At 33.5% G+C, this 18,897-nt stretch overlaps 1 protein-coding gene across 1 annotated transcript in view; it reads right to left on the bottom strand.

Moving 5' to 3' along the window:
* The window catches only part of wb (wing blister), a 183,941-nt gene that overhangs the window by 12,992 nt on the left and 152,052 nt on the right, over positions 1 to 18,897 (bottom strand). The window contains exons 14-23 of the mRNA XM_018517448.1: positions 5,483 to 5,589; positions 4,543 to 4,726; positions 3,775 to 4,130; positions 2,790 to 2,987; positions 2,515 to 2,685; positions 2,149 to 2,312; positions 1,821 to 1,955; positions 1,376 to 1,631; positions 782 to 950; positions 62 to 283 (exon numbers count right to left, since the gene is read on the bottom strand). Of these exons, the coding sequence (XP_018372950.1) occupies positions 62 to 283; positions 782 to 950; positions 1,376 to 1,631; positions 1,821 to 1,955; positions 2,149 to 2,312; positions 2,515 to 2,685; positions 2,790 to 2,987; positions 3,775 to 4,130; positions 4,543 to 4,726; positions 5,483 to 5,589 (1,962 nt within the window). The remainder of the gene's footprint in view (positions 1 to 61; positions 284 to 781; positions 951 to 1,375; positions 1,632 to 1,820; positions 1,956 to 2,148; positions 2,313 to 2,514; positions 2,686 to 2,789; positions 2,988 to 3,774; positions 4,131 to 4,542; positions 4,727 to 5,482; positions 5,590 to 18,897) is intronic.

Here is an 18,897-nt window from a genome sequence, read left to right as displayed (position 1 = left end):
AAATCTACTGATACAGATGTTTTAATTTTAAGACAAAGAATCAATTTGTGGGTCAACTTACAAGTGCAAACATTGTTTATGTAAACGTGTCGATATGCCGTGCATTGGGAGCAATCTCTGCCTGTAGAACCGATCTTGCATTTGCACTGTCCTGTCTCGCCGTCGCAGCCGTCGCTTAAACTTCCTGCCAAGTTGCAATTGCACGGAACGCACTTGCCGTCCGGAAGGTCGGGAAAACCGTAATAGCCATAGGCACAACGTTCACATTTTCTACCGACATAACCTGCGACAAGCCGAAGGTGAACGCACGAGAAAAATAAAAAAAGCCTACTTTAAAGATAAGTTATAATTTGTATTAGACTTCAGAATGAAATTCGATTTATAATTTTATATGTCATACAAAAATGTAATACAAAAAATATTTGTAGGAACAGAATACACATATAAATGAAATATATGTTGAAATAGATAGACATCTAAATATATAGCATATAAAATTATAAATAAAATTCTATCCTGAAATCTGACGTGATAATTACAGATCATAAAGTGAACTTAATAGCCTTGAGAACATTAACGTTTATAATTTTAAAGAAAATACAATTTAGATACTATGCGTACAAAATGAACATCCGCATTATGAAAACCGCAAGATTTTGTGTCAAATATTTTGGATGATCTAAGAGTTAAAATATTAAAATAAATTAGACAAATGTTTCAATTAATTTTTTATAATTATTTTTATATGCGCGAATTATTTTTCATATTCTTGTCTACACACCTGGCTTGCAGTGACAAATAGGTTCATTGTTCGCACGAACCACGCAGGTACTTGAAAATCTCTTATCGACTTGCGGACATGGACATGGCTTGCAGCCTATTTCTGGATAACCGTAGAAACTATCAGCGCAAACGTTGCAATGTGCACCAAATGTGTTTTCTTTACAGTTCTGTAATATATTAATTTTTTAAATATTATATATATATAAATTTAATAATTATTCAAATTATACACTCACTTTAAATTCGATATTTTTTTACAAAAATTAAAAAACTACCTATAACTACCTATAAATATATTAAATAATCTATATATTCCTTCCAAAATCTATTAGAAAAAAACGCTAAGATATTTTTCATCGCAAAAAATAGAATACAGAAATTGTTTATACATGAATGGCAAATGCAAATAATTGACAAGAAAAAGAATGTAAATCCGTAAATCATGCAGATTCGAAGGCTTCTTAGTAAGAAATTTATCTTGTATCAACTCTAGCTTGTATCCTTATGCACTTGTCTCTCAGCACACTTCCTGTCGCGTTATCATCTCCGCGAATAGTGTACACTCGTAGGAAAATGTTTGAGTAATGCTTACCAAGCAATATCCCGTCTCCCTGTCGCACACCTCGGATCTCCCATTGCACTGGCAGCGTCTGGCTTGTCCGACAAGATCGATCACGATGGTAGACGTGGCGGTGGTGTTCTTATACCACCTGTAAAAGCCGATGCTAGGATCTTGGCAAGACGTACCGTTGTATTCCGGCGGGCACTGGCAGATCTCCACTCCGGTCGCCAGTGGTGGCGAGTGTGTAGGCATCAGGACGGCGGCGTCGAGAGAAGCTTCCAGCAATCTGAACAAAATGCAGATTAAAACACTTACAAATTTACATATATATTTTAAATCATAATAGAGTTAATGAGTAAAATAATTTTTATGTCCAATTTTACTCGATCAAAATTAAACATGGAGCAAAAAGAACGTTGAAAAATAAACAGAAATTCATTTTACTCTCTATGATGCATATTTTTCAGTTACATACGTGGTTCTTGTAAATTCAGCATTGTCCGAAGCTTTTACGAGGATGTACTGCAGATTTTGCAACGCGACCATTAGAACCTCCCTGGAGACTTTGTAATCCGGCCTGTTTTGTAGCTGCCACAATGACTCGTGAAATCTAAGATAAAATATGCATGACAGTCGTATAACGTATAAGAATATATTCTCAATGAATCTATACAAAAATTCCATGATATTAATAAATTATATTTAATTTCATTTGATAAATTATACGTTAAAGTGTCTAATTTATATTTTATTTACATTGAATCACGTGTTCTCTTCCTCTTTTCAATTAACTGTGAATGTACCTGACTTCATAACGATTATCGTTTACTGGCAGATGAAGATAATATTCCAAGACAATTTTATTGTTGCCTTGTAACTGCACCACGGGATATCGGAGATTCGATCTTAGAGGTATTCCACCTTCCGTCGAGGTTTTAAAGCGCAAGAATCCTCCGTAAGAGACAACCTTAAAGGATTAATGTGAGTCTAAAGCGTTGCGTCCACGATGCGAGAAATCGCTTCGAAATATCGGACAGAAAAAAAATTGATTGTTGATCAATCGACTGAATTTTGCATACATAAATTTTTATTTTAATACGAGACTTCTAAACGATTTTGATTTATTTTTTGAACGCAGAATATTGATACATATTCAATGAAAAAATTACCTTATCGCCTAGAAAAGAATCTGGCAGTCTCCAATATAAAGGATAATTATAATAAAGAGTTGTGGGCAACGTGACATCACCATCAGATCCAGGGATTACGGAGAGACCATTTGTCACGTTCAACCCACCGTTCACCGCTGGTAATATAGTTGTGGAGCCAAAATTCGTTATCTGTTTAATCGTACGATAATTAAATGATTTATACGACGTATAAAATACCGTACATATTTAATAAAGCTCATTCATCAAGATTTAACAGCCGAAACGGATCTTACTATTACATCGCTGACTGTGTCATTGATATAAAGAACACGAGGCCGAGTCAATCTGCGTTGACCCCAACTGAGTCCGGCCTGCTGACACAAGGTGCTCCTTCCGAAGCAGAAACACTCGGTGCATCCCTTGATATTGTCCGTCGCAAGACCGAACGTACCTTCCTTGCACTGATTGCACTGTCGTCCAACGGCCAGTTCCTTGAAGATCATTCTTTAATTAATGCCTTTTCAGTGTTACATCGGAAACAAAATGTACAGAACTTTTTAAAATTTTATAATTAATTTCAAATTAAAATTCGTAAGGAGATAACTAAAAAACAATTCATATAAATTCATCGATTTTTCAATTTTAAATTTTCGCAATTGGAATATAACGATTTGGAAAATTCATTTTTCCATTTTAGTTTAGTCCAAAGTTTACACATACACACAGAAAAATACATACCGTATTTAAATATTAATTATTGGTTTCAAGTATTTCAAAAGTTTATATATTCGCAAATTTATCATAAATTCATCACATCAAATTTATTCAAAATATATTCTGAATACTGATAAATTTAATAAAATTTGATTAAAGTATTTATTTAATATTTTAATCAAAATTATTAAATTTAAGCAAATTCGATCTGCTTGTCAATTGTTGTTTTAATAAAATTTTATAATATTCTTTAAAAAGATAAATTCTTGCTTTAAATACATAACAATAAATTTTTCTTATTTGTAATAAATATCTTTTAAATCTTTGTTATCAAGAAGATATTCCTCGTTAAAGATAACTGTCACTTAAAACAAGAAAAGTAATAAACTAAGGAATCACTTTTCTTAGCAGTAAAATATTTTTCTGTGTGTACAGTTAATTCTTTCTAATAAATTCACAAAATTCCTTTAGCATTAATTTTTATTCAGCATTCTTTTCCCATTGCGACGAAAAAAATCTATTAAAATGTTCTATCTAAATTTGTTGGCTCCTGATCTCTCTCACCTTGCACGGGCACTGTCCCTTGTCATCGCATTCACAGACACCGTCGTGGCAATGCGTCGTACCGGCTAAATTGCAGCCGCAAGGACGGCACCTCGGATAGCCGTAGTAACCCTTGGCACATCTCTCGCACCTGAGCCCGTCATAGCCGATTCTGCAGGGGCACTGACCCTGATGGTCACACTGGGACCCTGTGGCGCCCAGAGTACAGGCGCATGGCCTGCAGCCAACGCGCGGCACTAAGTCCCACGCACCTGGTCTACATCGGTCGCAGTGCTCACCGTAGGTCAAGCGGGGACACACGCAGCGACCGGTATCAGGGTCACACACGTGACCGGGTCGAACGCATGAATCGCACACTGTGGAGCAAGTGGTCGGTCTCACATTATAGATTCTCCCGTTCGCCGAGACTTTATAGACGTAGTAAAAGACGCAAACAAAGTCTACTCTCGAGTGTTTTATAATTTCGCTTTCTCTCTTGTAAAATTTACAGTCGAGAATTCCTCGTGCTGATAGAAAATCAGTTTGTTAGAAAAAAGAAATGGACAGTCGCATATTAAATCTCAGGATTGTGCGAGCAAAAATCGTGAGACAAATTTTTACTCTATATAAATTTCTACTCATCGTTCAGAGTTCTCAAAGCAAAAATATTATTTGCAAAACTTATACAGCAAAGAAATTGCAAGGGATTAGATTAAATTATTGCTATTTTGACTAAGAAATATCACGTTAGTTAGATGAGAGTTACAGCAGGAAAAGAATTTGACTCACATTGACAGCCGTTTAAAGAAAATCCATAGTATCCGGATAAACAACTGTCGCAGCGTGAGCCACCCACACCCGGCTTGCAATAGCATTCTCCTGTGTCGTTGCTGCAGGATGTGTTATTGGATCCCATAGAATCGCATCCGCAAGGCGTGCAGCCTGTTCCTGATGTCAATCCCCAATAACCGGTCTAAATCGTCATATTAAATCCGACAATTAGAAATGTCCCTCGAGCTTGAGTTGCATTAATTGAATAACAAATAAAGAAAGAATGAATATTTAAGAAACATTGTAACTGTCTAGATTAGAATCTGCTGGCGTCAGACTTACATATATTATTATCGCAATAATTGTCAGGATCTATTAATTGACTTTGATTGTTGGATTTCGACGGACAATGATTTATCATGTTTGACTGTGTCTGACGTTTACCACTTCTGTATTACAGATCACTGAATATTTCCCGGTATCTGATACGCATTACGAAGCAAGACATTTGTCTTCGCTATTAGATGCTATTCGAGATAATGCACTTCAATGTTATAAATCACTTTATCTTACTCGGCATTCGATATTGCTCGATAAATTTGAGCCTCGCTTTCTGATTTGGATTTTCTAATATTATCTTCTACACTGAGAAAAAAATATTGTCAATTTTAATAAATATTTAGTTGAATACATGCCAACTAAATATTTACTTACAGTAAATAAATATTTGTTTAGTAAAAAAAATGATTGTTAAATCAAATTAACATTTCTTGTATCAAATAAATATATCTTTATATTTAATAAATATTTAGTTAGCATGTATTCAACTAAATATTTATTAAAATTGACTATATTTTTTCAGTGTAGTATTACAAAAAAAAAAAATATACAGATTTAATCTAATTTATAAAATAAAAAATTTGCAGCATCCAGTATATCGTAGAAAATCGAGTCTTACCTTACATTCGTTGCACTGTCTGCCAATAACTTGCGGTTTGCATTGACACTGTCCGGATACGATGTCGCAGGCAGAACTCGTGGAGCCCAAATTGTTGCAGCCACATCCTGTAATCAAGCAAAATATTATCAATGAAACATAAAAATTAATTTCCTTCGTAATTCATGTATTTAAATACGCCTATAAATGGCATCGATAAATAAAATCTTGCCGGAATAAATCGAGATATAATATAAATAATATGGCCGCAATCTTTGTTGAAAATTATCCTTTGGAAAATAAGTAACATCATATTCAAATTATTACTTCTATTTAAGCATTATAACTTTGAATAGCAGTTAATTTCTATTGTTCTATATTTACTCTCTATTATAAATTTCTCGCTACAAACCGATGATAAAGAAGCTATAATTTTCGTTTTCGAAGCGAGAAACGTAAATGATCACTGTCAAGCATAAGCAAGTGTCGACAGCGGTCTCATTAATAATTCATACAGAATTATTCTCTTACTTTCGCTAATTGCGCACTGATGAAACGTTTGTACCGTTTCTAATCGATTAGCGTGGCGCGAATTTTTTCGGCCGCCGATCGCGTAAAAAATTCGCGGCGTGACTGGCGATCGTTGCTGCACGCGTTCGCCGATTTGACCGGCGTGGTCACGCGTGAGCAACTTGTTTATGCAGCATCGAGCGGATTTTGCAATTAGCGATGCCCGTCGCTGTGAGCGCCGCATTGTATTCAAATGCCGCAGACGACGGCTGTCGTTCTCGCGCGACTGTCGCCCTGTAATGCCGCGGAAATTATAAATTATGCATGGTCGCATCGAGCATCGTCGGTTGGAGCGTATCGATTTCCTATTAACGGTGGCCCTTACAAAGGGATTACCCGCGAGAATTGATTCGGCGACGCAATCGCGTGTTTACACACCGCTGCGATTCGATCGAACGATATAGAGCCGGGAGACATTCATGCATGATTATCATGAATAATAAAAGATAAATATAGCATGTATCTGTGGAGAACATGATTGAAATAAAATTAATTATGTTTATACATATTTTTGAATTTATATACATACTAGCACATCCCCTGCGCGCGCTCCTCCATTAGACTCTCCTTTTTAGCGATTATGAAATATAATATTACGAATCTGGATTCAAAATGTTTGAATAAGAAAAATGACTGAATCGTTAAGGCGGTTTGAAAATTTGAAAATTCAATATGGCGGATGGAATTCTTCAGTTAAATACCATAAACAATTTTATAATACAATTATTTATTATCGACCGCTAATGTTACAATGGTACATGTTGCTTCTTTTTTTCTCATCGTTTGCTCAGGATTGCTCCGTCGGAATTTTCGTTTACTCACTCTTAGTTCAAAAGGTATACGAAATTTAAATTTTGGAGTCCAACTTCACGCTAGCCTCCCAACATTAAAAAATCGAATATTTTTTGGTTGCATTTGTTTGCTCATCATTTAATCTTTAAAATAATTTATTTATTTATTAATACACACTGAAAATATGTAAATCAATTTTCACTCCATTCTATCATTACACTAGTTTTCTCAATGAAAAACAATATTACATTTACATTTTGAATTTCTATGTTGGTGATGATTCAAAGCGAAGCCGAAACGTTCGTGATTACAATGCCATACATTGTACTTGAAGTTTTATTATTGACATTTCTTTTTAAATAATTTGCTCATCTTTAAATGTATTTTGATTTTTACAGATTTTTAATTTTTGAAACATTCGCCGAGGAATATATTTTTTTTTATAGATTGAAAGAATTTTTATATATTTTTTTTTAAAGATTTCCAAATGTGTCTTCCTAAGAACCGCAAATGCTAATTTACACATTTTCAACCGAGGATCGTATCAATTCTGTTGTATAAATCATTAGACAACATACGGTACGAATACCTGAGAGAAATGAATAATTCTCTTCGCGATGTTTCTCCACCGCATATCAATTCCGATCAATCATGTTACGCGCTCCCCCTCCCGTGATTATGTGCATAATTACTCTTACATCATCGAGTAACAATCATATTACACCGGGAATTACATTATAGTCGATATGGCCTCGTAAATTAATATCGCATTGTCGAGTCCGATTGAAGTTATTAACTGTTGAATAGTAAGCGAGATGAATTATTCGCTCGCTTGTCTAAAGAAAATTTCAATTAAATTTCAATTAAATTTCAATTAAATTTCATTTAAATTTTTATTGCGCCATCTGTAAATTTTTCTTTATTTAACAATGAATGTAAAGTATCGCGATAATTGCACGGAAAAAACAGTTTTACTGAAGTATCTAAAAATTTAATTAGATACAGATTTGAAGATAATTTTATTGAGTTATCAAAATAATTGTATATATATATATACAATTATATATAGAATTATGATACGATTAATATAATTAATACAATTAATTATATTTATTAATTATATTTTATACAATTATATATAATTATAATACAATTAATTATATACAATTATATATACAATCATATATATACAATTGTATTATATATAGAATGTTCGAGCACGATGCGTAATGTTGAAGAAATTTTAATATTCTAGTAACCATCTTGAGATTTCTATATAAATATTTTTGATGGACCGACCGAATTATTTTCAGATTTGTATCTGGCTGATTTTTTAGATACTTCAACAAAACTGTTCCATGTGTATTAAAAGATGTAATAAGGTTTGTAAGAATACTGGTCCATGAAACATGATGTACCAGAGATTGGGAATTAAAATTGCAACGTTGTCGTAAGATAGCTCGCACGTGCAAATGCATTTTATGCACTGTAATAATTTTAATGGCGTACGGTACTTCGCTAACTCTTTCATCTGGCCGAGAATTGAATAATTGGCCGAATATTTCAGCAATTTCAAAAATTAATTAACAACTTGATAATCAGGAAGAGAGCGAACTAAAACGTCCGTGGTGATTTGTTCGCGGCATGCCATGCTATATACTGTAAATCTCGCGTTATTGCTGTCTTATCAATTAACCTTTACGACGAAGGAGATGCCACGGCTCTCTAATTGATGTTCATGCACAAGGTGCAAACAGGAATGTTTGTAATGTAATATATCAGCGCTATCGTTAAACGCAAAAGATATCAATGTCTAATTAAGATCTAGCGAATTCCTTTTAATAATCGTTTTTGCCTTCTGTAATTATTTATGAAAAAAATGTATAGGTACACGGAAAAAATAGTTTTCAAAAAGTATCTAAAAATATAGCTTGATTCAGAAAAATAAAAATAATTTTATGGACTATCAAAAGAATAATATAGAATAAAAAAAATCAAAGTCTTATATATACGAAAAAAAACAATTTTTTTGCTGAAAATTTTTAAAATTTAGCTAGATATATGTATACATAAAAATAATTTTGTTGAATCTCATCGAAATAATTAAGTAGAATATTTAAATATGATGAGCAATAAAATATTTTGATATTATAACAAACTTGAACATCTTACAAAATTATTTTTAAATCTGTATCTAGCTAAATTTTTAGATACTTCAAAACCATGTTATTTATTCATCCATATGCAAAACCGCGCGCAACAAAAGCTAGAATTTTTTGTATTTATTCATGCAAATCGGTAAAGATGTAAATCAATTGACACGGTTATCCGATATGGTCATTCGATGTGAAAATTTTCGCTTCTCTAGCTGCAAAGACACGTGAACGAGGTGATAGCATTGTAATTATCGCGCGTCTCGTAGCGTCGCGTATTAGTTTAACAAGCGACGATGTCATTATATGCAGAGTTATCAGCTAACGTTCCGATTTTTGCCTCAAACGGGGTGCTATTTGAATAATTATCGTTCTGCGCGCGAGTATATACGTGTACGAACGCAGATTTATGCTGTCTAATAATGCGCTAAGTGTTTTCCGCGAACGCGCAGTCGAGAGCTGTCATGCTTGACACGTGTTAATTTCGTGCACCGAGTTACACGCGTGTCATTGCACATTTTCACACCGCTCGCTACTTTGTTAGAAAAATAACGCTAATGGCATTAACGAGTTGCTTGAATCAGATACAATTATGTTACCATCAAGTCGCTTCGTTTATTTCTCATTAAAAATTTGGCAACGATAAGCATATTGTATCGTCATATTTACATCACCTTTCCAGAGCCGATCATAAGTCTTATGGACCCACTTAATTATAAATCTATCTGTCCAAAATGTAAAATTCAATTTTCTTTGCGTTACATCTGCAAAGTTGTATTATTTTATATTTTGATTAGGAATATTTTAATTGAAATATACCCAATATTCGTTCTTTTTTATGCGACTTATGTCATTTTGGTTTCTTGAAATTAATTAGTACTTTTAAATGAAATAGAACTTACACTGAGAGAAAAATGTTTTGTGTTTGTAACCATAATTATATATTACTATAATTATGATTATTATTGCTACAATAATAATAATAGTAACTATGCATATAGTTCTAGCAACAAATGTACATACATAGTTGGCAACCTAAAATTACTATAATTATAATTATTGTAACCATAAAATAGTTGTAAAAATTACCATAAAAATGATTCAAGTGACTATAATTTTATGGTAATTTTCACAACTATTTTATGGTTACAATAACTATAACTATAATCATTTTAGGTTGCCAACTATATACATTTGTCGCTAGGACTATATACATAGTTACTATTATTATTATTATTATAGCAGTAATAATCATAATTATAGTAATATGTAATTATAGTTACAAATACCAAACATTTTTCTCTCAGTGTACAGTCCCAGCGTCAGTAATTGTAAAAAAATTTATCTCCACAGCAATTTATTAATTCTTATTCCTTCGACGTGGAGAATCTATGCTCTTCTCCCTTTTGCCAAGATATTTTCCAAGATCTACATGATGTGTAGGAGGCAAGTGAAATTTCCGTTTAATAATGGAAACAAATTCGCGCTGGCAAGGATTAAAGGCTCGTTAGCGCAAATATAGTGGCGGCATGACGCATGATTAATTCAGGCAGCCGTAAACGCGCGAGCGGCGGCTATCGCGAGCATAAATAATGATCCCGCGTCTCTCTAATCCCGCCGGGCATTCAGAACCACATTTGCGGGCGAATAAATATCCGTTCTCGTTGCACAAAAGATCGGCGAGATCGGCTGGGAAGGCAATCGCTAATCGTGACAAATACGCGTCGTTCCTTAACGCCGTCGAGTCGCAATAAGGTTTATTAATTGTAACGAACCGATTCGAGTCTTAACGTCAGCTCGGCCCGCATTTGCGAAATGATTTAAGAATGAAATCACTACCGGCGAGGAAACGAAGTGAATTTATCCGATTATTAAAGCAGACACGTTCGTGCAATTAGACAGGCGCACGTATATGGAACTCGCAATACAAATGACATACTTATGTGATTAACGTGATGCATTAGCTGTGACATTAGCAATTAAACCGCGTAAGCAGATTTATGATTCCAATAATGACAACCAAATAAAGATTTACCTTCAATTATCAAAGGTAATTCATAATTTCGATAGAAGAAAAATTTCTAGAGGATATAAAAGCAATATGTACCTTATATAAAAAGTTTAATTAATCACAGATATTATATAAACAGTCATAATTTCCATTAAAAAATTTGATAGCTTAGAAATGATTCTGTTGAGGTACCTAAAAATTGAGACATAAATTTGAAAATAATTTTGTTAGATCATCAAAATAATTGTGACCATTAAAATAGTGTAGGATGCTCAAGCTGATTGCGAGAATGTCAAAACTTTTTGCAATTTGTACATTGCTCATTATGCTTGAGCGTCCTAGATAATTATTTTGACGGTCTAACAAAATTATTTCCAGATTTGTATCCATAATTTTTATCTATTTAATTTTTAGATACTTCAGTAAAATTATTTTTTCCTTTCTAAGAGTACACTTTATGTCTTTTCTTCCGTGAGCAGTGGAAAATCGTGCGATGCTTCACATCCCGCGAACGTAGTAGCCGACGTGTGTAAGACGCGAACACGATTTGTGTTCGTAGAAATTGCCGTGGCAATAGAGATCGCTATTGCCGCGGTAATGAGCATACCGCCATCGGGCCTGCAATCTCGCCGTTTATAAACGAAACGTTTGAACTCTCTTTCTTTGAACTATGTTGCGGTTCGTTTCGAAGGTAGCATTACGCAGTAAGTGATACTTGACTGGATCGTTGATTTATTGATCGATAAACTGCATGCTATTACCGCGTCGATCGCCGGGAACATTGATGTCAATTTTAGCTGAGTTTCCTTCTACCATCGGAAAAATCGGAATCTTACGCAAAATACCGCGGATGATGTTATATTAAATATCAAAAGAGCAATGATAACACAATCCCTCTTAAATAACATTTTATTATTTTCAACTTCTATGTAAGTCAAAATATAAATTATTCCATTTTTGAAATTAGTCACAAAGTAAACTCGTCTTATTAACGCGTGCACTTTAAACAAATAATAAATTAAAACATTTGATAGATAGAAGGACTCTTCTTATGAAAATAAATTGACAATAATAAAGGGCAAAGTAAGAGTCAACAATCAAATAAAAGTAAAAATAAATTTAAATAAAACAAATTTATAAATTAATTAATAAATTAAATTTGACTTACATATTTATTACATTTTTTCCAGTTAAATTGTTTAATTCCATTGTTTGAGCCAAATTAATAAAATATTGAATACGAGCAGAGGCGATCTAGAAATGATTTAAAAATTATTTAAATAGAGGGTGTAATTTGATATTTAATTGTGTAACTGAAGTTCAGAGAATGATGCGCAGACTGCTGTCGAGCGTGAATTTAATGATAGGTTTCGTAGTGGTCGATTTATCTCATTAAGAGAAAAATGACTTCGAGAAAGTTGCATCCACTTCAAATTAATTAAGCTAAGAATCCCACGAGAAATTGATTAGTCATCCATATTAAAATTAAAATGATTAAGTCCGCGATGACGATTAAATCGATGATTAAGTCTCTAGTGTAGATTTAATGTCATGTAAAGTGAATTTAAAAAGCAAACGAAGAGAAGCAGAAAATAATCCTTTTGGCGTTTTAATGTTATAGCAGTGTTAAGCAGAGATCACGAGACCGTCATCGAACGAGCATGCTTCACCGCTTTAATTGCCGCTAGGTCCAGATTATTAAATACGCTCCGTACTTGATGTCCGGCGGATATAAATGTTCTCGTTTGACGTGGAACAAAATTTTAGCGATCGTTATTTTACGCTGCCTGACGTTTCCGAGGTGCAGCGTGCTATAATTTTCGCCGCGCGAACAAGTGTGATAATATCATAGCGAACAAGACTCGCTTGTCAACTTGTCGCTTTCGGTTCATGCGCGATTCGGCCTGCTTTTATTGGGATACCTGACATGCAAAACGGGGGAAGTTTATGCGGTGATCCATAATAAATCCCGTTTTGGTATTTAAGTACCTGTTTGTATATTTTGAGCTTCGGTTTTTCGCGGTGGCATCTCGTTATGCAGATCGCTGCAATTCTGGAGGAATTTTAGCAATCTTTCATTTTGAGTAGAGCTGTGGTGAATTTTTATATCTAAGTAGATAATTATTTTTATTATAACAAAATAAATTCTCATTTCTTATCCAGATATCCAGGTAAGACAATTATTCATTAGATTTATATCACACATTTTGTTTATCTTACAATCATCGCACGTTTAATCGACTATGTGGAGTTTTGCACTTTTCATCAACTGAGTCTTTGAACTTTAATGCAGATTTTTATATTTCTCTAGACTATACATATAAAATTTTGAAAAAACTCTCGCATATTTATGAAAGCTTCAACAATTAGTTTTTACTATTATTGAAGTCGAATCATATTTTACTTGTTTTTTCAGAATTCACAATCGAAATGATTGACTGTGTTTTCGAAGTACAATTTACAAAGAATTGAATCTGTAATTATATTAGATACAAAATTAAATTTCTTAAAGTCGCTCCAGATTCAAATCTGAATAAAATTAATTATTAAGTACATTAATAATTAAAACATATCATTATACATCCACAATAAGGACTAATTACTTTTGCTTTTAAAAAAACTTGCGTTTAGTGAAATTACAATTCCGATCGCTAAGCAGGTGACATACATGTACATATAATTTTACAGCGAAGGTAATAAGCATCGCAATGATATTACGCATCTAAAAGCACACAAGCATGCATGAAGAATCATGTTTATACCCGCGTATACTGGGAACATAACCGTAATTGCGTTCGGTCAAAAATGCCACGCAACAGAACGCGCCGTTTAAACGTCACTTCTCATGCAAATCGGGGCAATCTTTACGGTGATCGGCGGTAAATCTGCTTTAGAATTTAAGTAGCTGTTTGTACATACTTCATGCGCGTTGCTCGCGGCGATTTTACTGCGGCCGCTGAAAGTATCTCGACGTCGACGGTGCTGTAAAAGATGTTTTTACAGCGGCATCGGTTTTAGGTGGCCTTTTAACGAACGACACGCGAGAAAATGCCGAGCATAAACAGATACTTGAAGCCAGAGACTCGAAGATGAATCGTTGATCGCGTCTTTATTTTAAATCATGCAAGAGGATCTTCACGCAATGAAGTAAAATACATTTCGCGAACGCGCAATTAAGGAGGATTCAGAAGAATTCTAATACCGCCATATAAAATCATCGGTAGTCTTAGAAATAAATCACCACGTGATTTTACTGCCTTTTTATGTCGTATGAGTGATTTAATAAGAACGGCGTGATAGAAATTCCACAAAGTATATTTCGTTGCGTAAAAGTCTACACTTATAGGAAAAATGTTTTGTACTATGAACTAAAATTTGGCTGTAACAACAAAAATTTGGTTGTAATAAACAGAAATTTTTGATTAAAATGTATTGAACAAAATTGTAATTTAATACAAATTGAATTATTTAATTGGCATAAACCAATATTTTTTTTATTATCTACAAAGCAGAAAAATATATTTCGCAAAGCAAATTTTTAATTTTTTGTTATATAAACAAAATATTAATTGCTGTTAAAAATGCTTCAACTGAACAGTTTTGCTGAAGGCACTACTTTTTTTTCCTAGTGCAATTAGGTCTAATTAAAAGTGTTCTGTAAAAATAACATGGATTTGAAAAAAAAAACATCGTTCACAATTCTCGATTATATAATCATTACGAAATGCGATATGCATTATTATATTAACAATTACGACCGTCAAAACAATATAATACCTATAATTTTCACACACTGTGTCAGAAACGATTCGTTGCGCGATTCAATAAATTTGTTCACCATCGTGCACTTTCGTTGCAGTCACAGTGGGGTCACTGATATTAATCACTAATGGCAGCATCATTGTGAGTCTCGTTATTGACATTACTCCTTTCGGTGTGACGGTAATGAATAAGCTTGCACAAGAAAATTCCGGTTAAGGAAATTCCTTTTTTTTTTTGCGAATAAAGGTTAGTCCATAAAGCCACGTGCAATCTTCAGCGTTCCCTGAAGTTCAATCGGGTTTATAAATCTCAATGTGGTAAACTTATACGGAATCTATTTCATGCTCTCGCCATGTAAATTTTATTCATGGATTCGAACGCGGCAGCCTTTTAACTCGCGTACATCCTTTCCGCGACGGTTGTCGTCTGTGATAAATTGAAAAGAATTTTTTTTAATAAGTCAATGCTCTCCTGTCGTCTTACTATATAATAAATCTGTGTATAAAACTATTAATTTAGCGGAATATTCTTCTTACGCAATTTAGAGCCGGTATTCACAGTCGATTTTTATACTCTGAGAAAAATGTCTGATTGAAAATGATGATCCAAAAGATTCTGATTATATCAATCAAAATTTCGGTTATCTCAACTATATTCTAATACATTAATCAGAAAATTTGTCCATTTTCAATCAGAATTCCAATTAATTCAATTAAACATTTTTTTTAGTGTATTTAAGACTGTCTTAAATACTGCAGTCTTAAGATATCATGAACCAATCAAAGAGCCGTATTAGCATCTCAAGACATTATTTAAGACAGTTTTAAAATAAGAACCGACCATGAATACTGGCCTAAAAGATATATAAGTGAAATTTAATTTCAATCTGATGAAAAGAATACACTCGTAAATATTCACGCAATGCGAATACATTTGGCAGGCATTTATAATTCTTTGAATGATAACAATCGAATTAATTGTGTTGCAAAATGCAGCTGGCACAGCCTGTGAGCGGGACGAATGAAACGTCATCATATGAAAAAGAAATCCGCCGTGGTATTTCTTTTGAATATATCGCGCTTTATGAACGCGTCCATTGTCGAATCTGCGCGAGGAAAAAAAAGGTGCCACAGGAACATTGTATTTGTCGCGAATATCTCTCGACGAGTGGCGAAATGTATTGAAGATTGGCTCATTTCGAACTACACTGACATAGTCATGATCGTCGCTGTTCGGTACCGTGAAACGATCGTAGAATTTGATCGCGCGGACGATCTTTTTTCCAAGGCCGTTGTTACCTCGTGACTCGTAAACACATCCCGATCGCAAAATTATCACGAAGCGACTTTGTCGTACTTGAAAATGTATATCCATTGCATCGCAGTGCGGTGATTAAAACGACGATAAAACCAGCTGTCGCGTACAAAACGAGAAAGAGAAGAAATAATAAAATAGAAAAGGGAATTTAGAAGTCAAGCGTAGAAATAAGCGAGCAAAGTAACAAAGTTAAATATAGCGAATTTAATGGAAATAAAAAATTACATGTTTCCATTAAATTCGCTGTATTTAAATTGAAATTCGCTATAAAAAATTAATATTTCGACTTAGAAGATGGCAAAAATTGAGTCAAAATATGTATTTTTTTATAGCAAATTTAAATATTGCGAATTTAGTGAAAATAAAAAAGTTCTAAGCTATCTTTAAAAGATGGTTTAAAATGAGCCAAAATTTTTCGTTTTTATTAAATTCACTATATTTAATTTAGTAACTTTGCACGCTAATTTTTGCGCCTGACTTACATGCCCTTTTATGTTTTAAATATTGAATTATCAGGAATTTTTATTATTTTTATTTGAGAGAGAAAAGATTTCGAGATGATTTTCAGAAAAATTATGAGAATCTTGAGAATCGGAGACGAAATCGCTTGTGAAAGCGACATGATTAATTCGATCATTCGTGATAAATGAGTATGCGGAAAAACAATAATTTTAAAAAACGCCTACATGATGAGGAACATAATCGTCGTGATAGTGTTAGCAACGATTGCTGAATGATTTATGAGACATTGCATACCGATGATCGCCACGGTTTTCCGTGTCGCATCAGCGCCGCGTCGTGTTTATCGCGCCTTATACTTTGATTGATTATAATACATAAACGCGATAAGCCGCAAAGAGAGCGTCCATTTATCATATAATTAATGGCGTATATTAATAGCAAATTACGTCAGTCGATTATTTAATCCAATTATTTAATATGTCATTTCTTATCGCCGGCAAAATAAAAATCTACGGTGTTCCAGTTTTGTCGTGTTCTTTCTTTCGCATCATACGTAGTAGCGATAAATCTTAACTCTGCATCTTAAATTTTAATTAAAATAACTAATTAGAAAATATTGACGAGATTACATTCGTCTTGAAATATCATAAGCAAAATCTTTATGTCAGATGTTTATTCTGCGGCGCGCCACGAAGATACCTCCTCGACCCAAATCCATCCACTTGAACTCATTTGGCGCCACGTTTAATACCGGCAAAATCCCTTGTGCCACACACTCGAGGGTATCATTTATTTATCCAAGTAATCCTCTCCCGATCTGTTGTGATTTACTACTCCCAAGGTTCTTCCTGAATCCGGCGTAATTCTCTAATTAAGAATTAAGTCAGATCTTGTTTCAACTGACAATAACAAAGATACAAATATATATATATATTTATATAGATTAAAAATTGAAATATATACAGGGTGTCTCACAAGTACCGCCTTTTAAGAACGTATTCTTAAGGTAATTTTGAGATAAAAATCCTAATACAAAAATATCGAGGCTACAATAGTTTTTGAATTATAATTGATTAAAGATAGTTTGTAATTCAAAAACTATAATTGTAGCTTCGATATTTTCTTATTAGGATTTCCGTCTTAGAATATTCAAAGGAATCGAGAAATAATAATAGAGGCTATAAAAGTAAAATGATTTTTGACTTATAAGTATTTAAAGTTAGTTTATAATTCAAAAAATTATTGTGTAGTCTCGACATTTTCGTATTAGGATTTTCGTCTCAAAATTACCTTAAAAATACGTCCTTAAGAGGAAATGTGGTAGTTGTGAGACATCTTGTATATATATAAATTTTTAATCTTTCTTAAATTTTTGCTAATATACGAATATTCTTTTTCCTCTATAACATTATGTGGAATATTCGTCACACATTTCTTAGTAAGCATTTTTAATTCAAGGACTTGATCGCAATTCTATCCTCGGATACGCAGTCATTGACTTGGGCGATTAATACTAAAAAAAATGTATCGCATTCCTGAAATGGGCTGGCAATTTTGCTAATTACGTAAAGGAAACGTCGGTATGGATTTCGCGTGTATTACATGCTGAAATCCGAGAGGCTCGGAAAGCGTGTATTGGCCACTCATCGAGGGGATATTGGTCCATAAAACGAGCCCACGGTTAACTGGCAGGTAATTTCATGGCAATTTCAGCGCTTACTCCCCTTTCTTCATTCTTCTTCTTTCCGAATGAACCACCCACTAATCGATCTCTTCGTCTACCATCTAATCAAGTCCTCGCAGGATCTCTTCTCGCTAATCTTGCTACCGGCATCGCGGTCACTCTAAGCGCTAATTATTAATATTTATAACAAAAAGTATTTATAATGACACTATCAATCGTGTGGCTTACAAGTAAACCTACCCAAGTGCCACCCGTCGATCTTAATGAAACTTGGCATACTTTCAAAACACCGAAAAATATTGGATACGTATTTTTTTATACGTCCCCATAAAGCGTTTTAGGGGTACAAACCACCCCCACAATATAAAAATTAACCCTTTTTGTGACTTGTGAAAAAAAATAAAATTAATAACTAACAATTAAGTAGTGTTAATCTTACAAAAATGTATTCGGATATAAAATATTGTTCGGATTCATTGTCATTCTTTTGTTTTTAACTTTGTAATGCGATTATTAACTAGAAACAATATTGGTATAATATATTATTGATATAATATATTATTGGTATAATATATTGTTGAAGCTCGGTTCGATTCACCATCTACTGTAAATGCAGTGTCTAGTTTTATTCAGGTGCACCAATTACATACATCACTTGCAAATGGAATGATAATTTATTTACTTC

The sequence above is a fragment of the Trachymyrmex cornetzi genome, unplaced genomic scaffold, assembly GCF_001594075.2.
Source record: "Trachymyrmex cornetzi isolate Tcor2-1 unplaced genomic scaffold, Tcor1.1 scaffold687, whole genome shotgun sequence".
Taxonomy (NCBI): Eukaryota; Metazoa; Arthropoda; class Insecta; order Hymenoptera; family Formicidae; genus Trachymyrmex; species Trachymyrmex cornetzi.
This window is presented reverse-complemented; position numbering and strand designations above follow the sequence as displayed.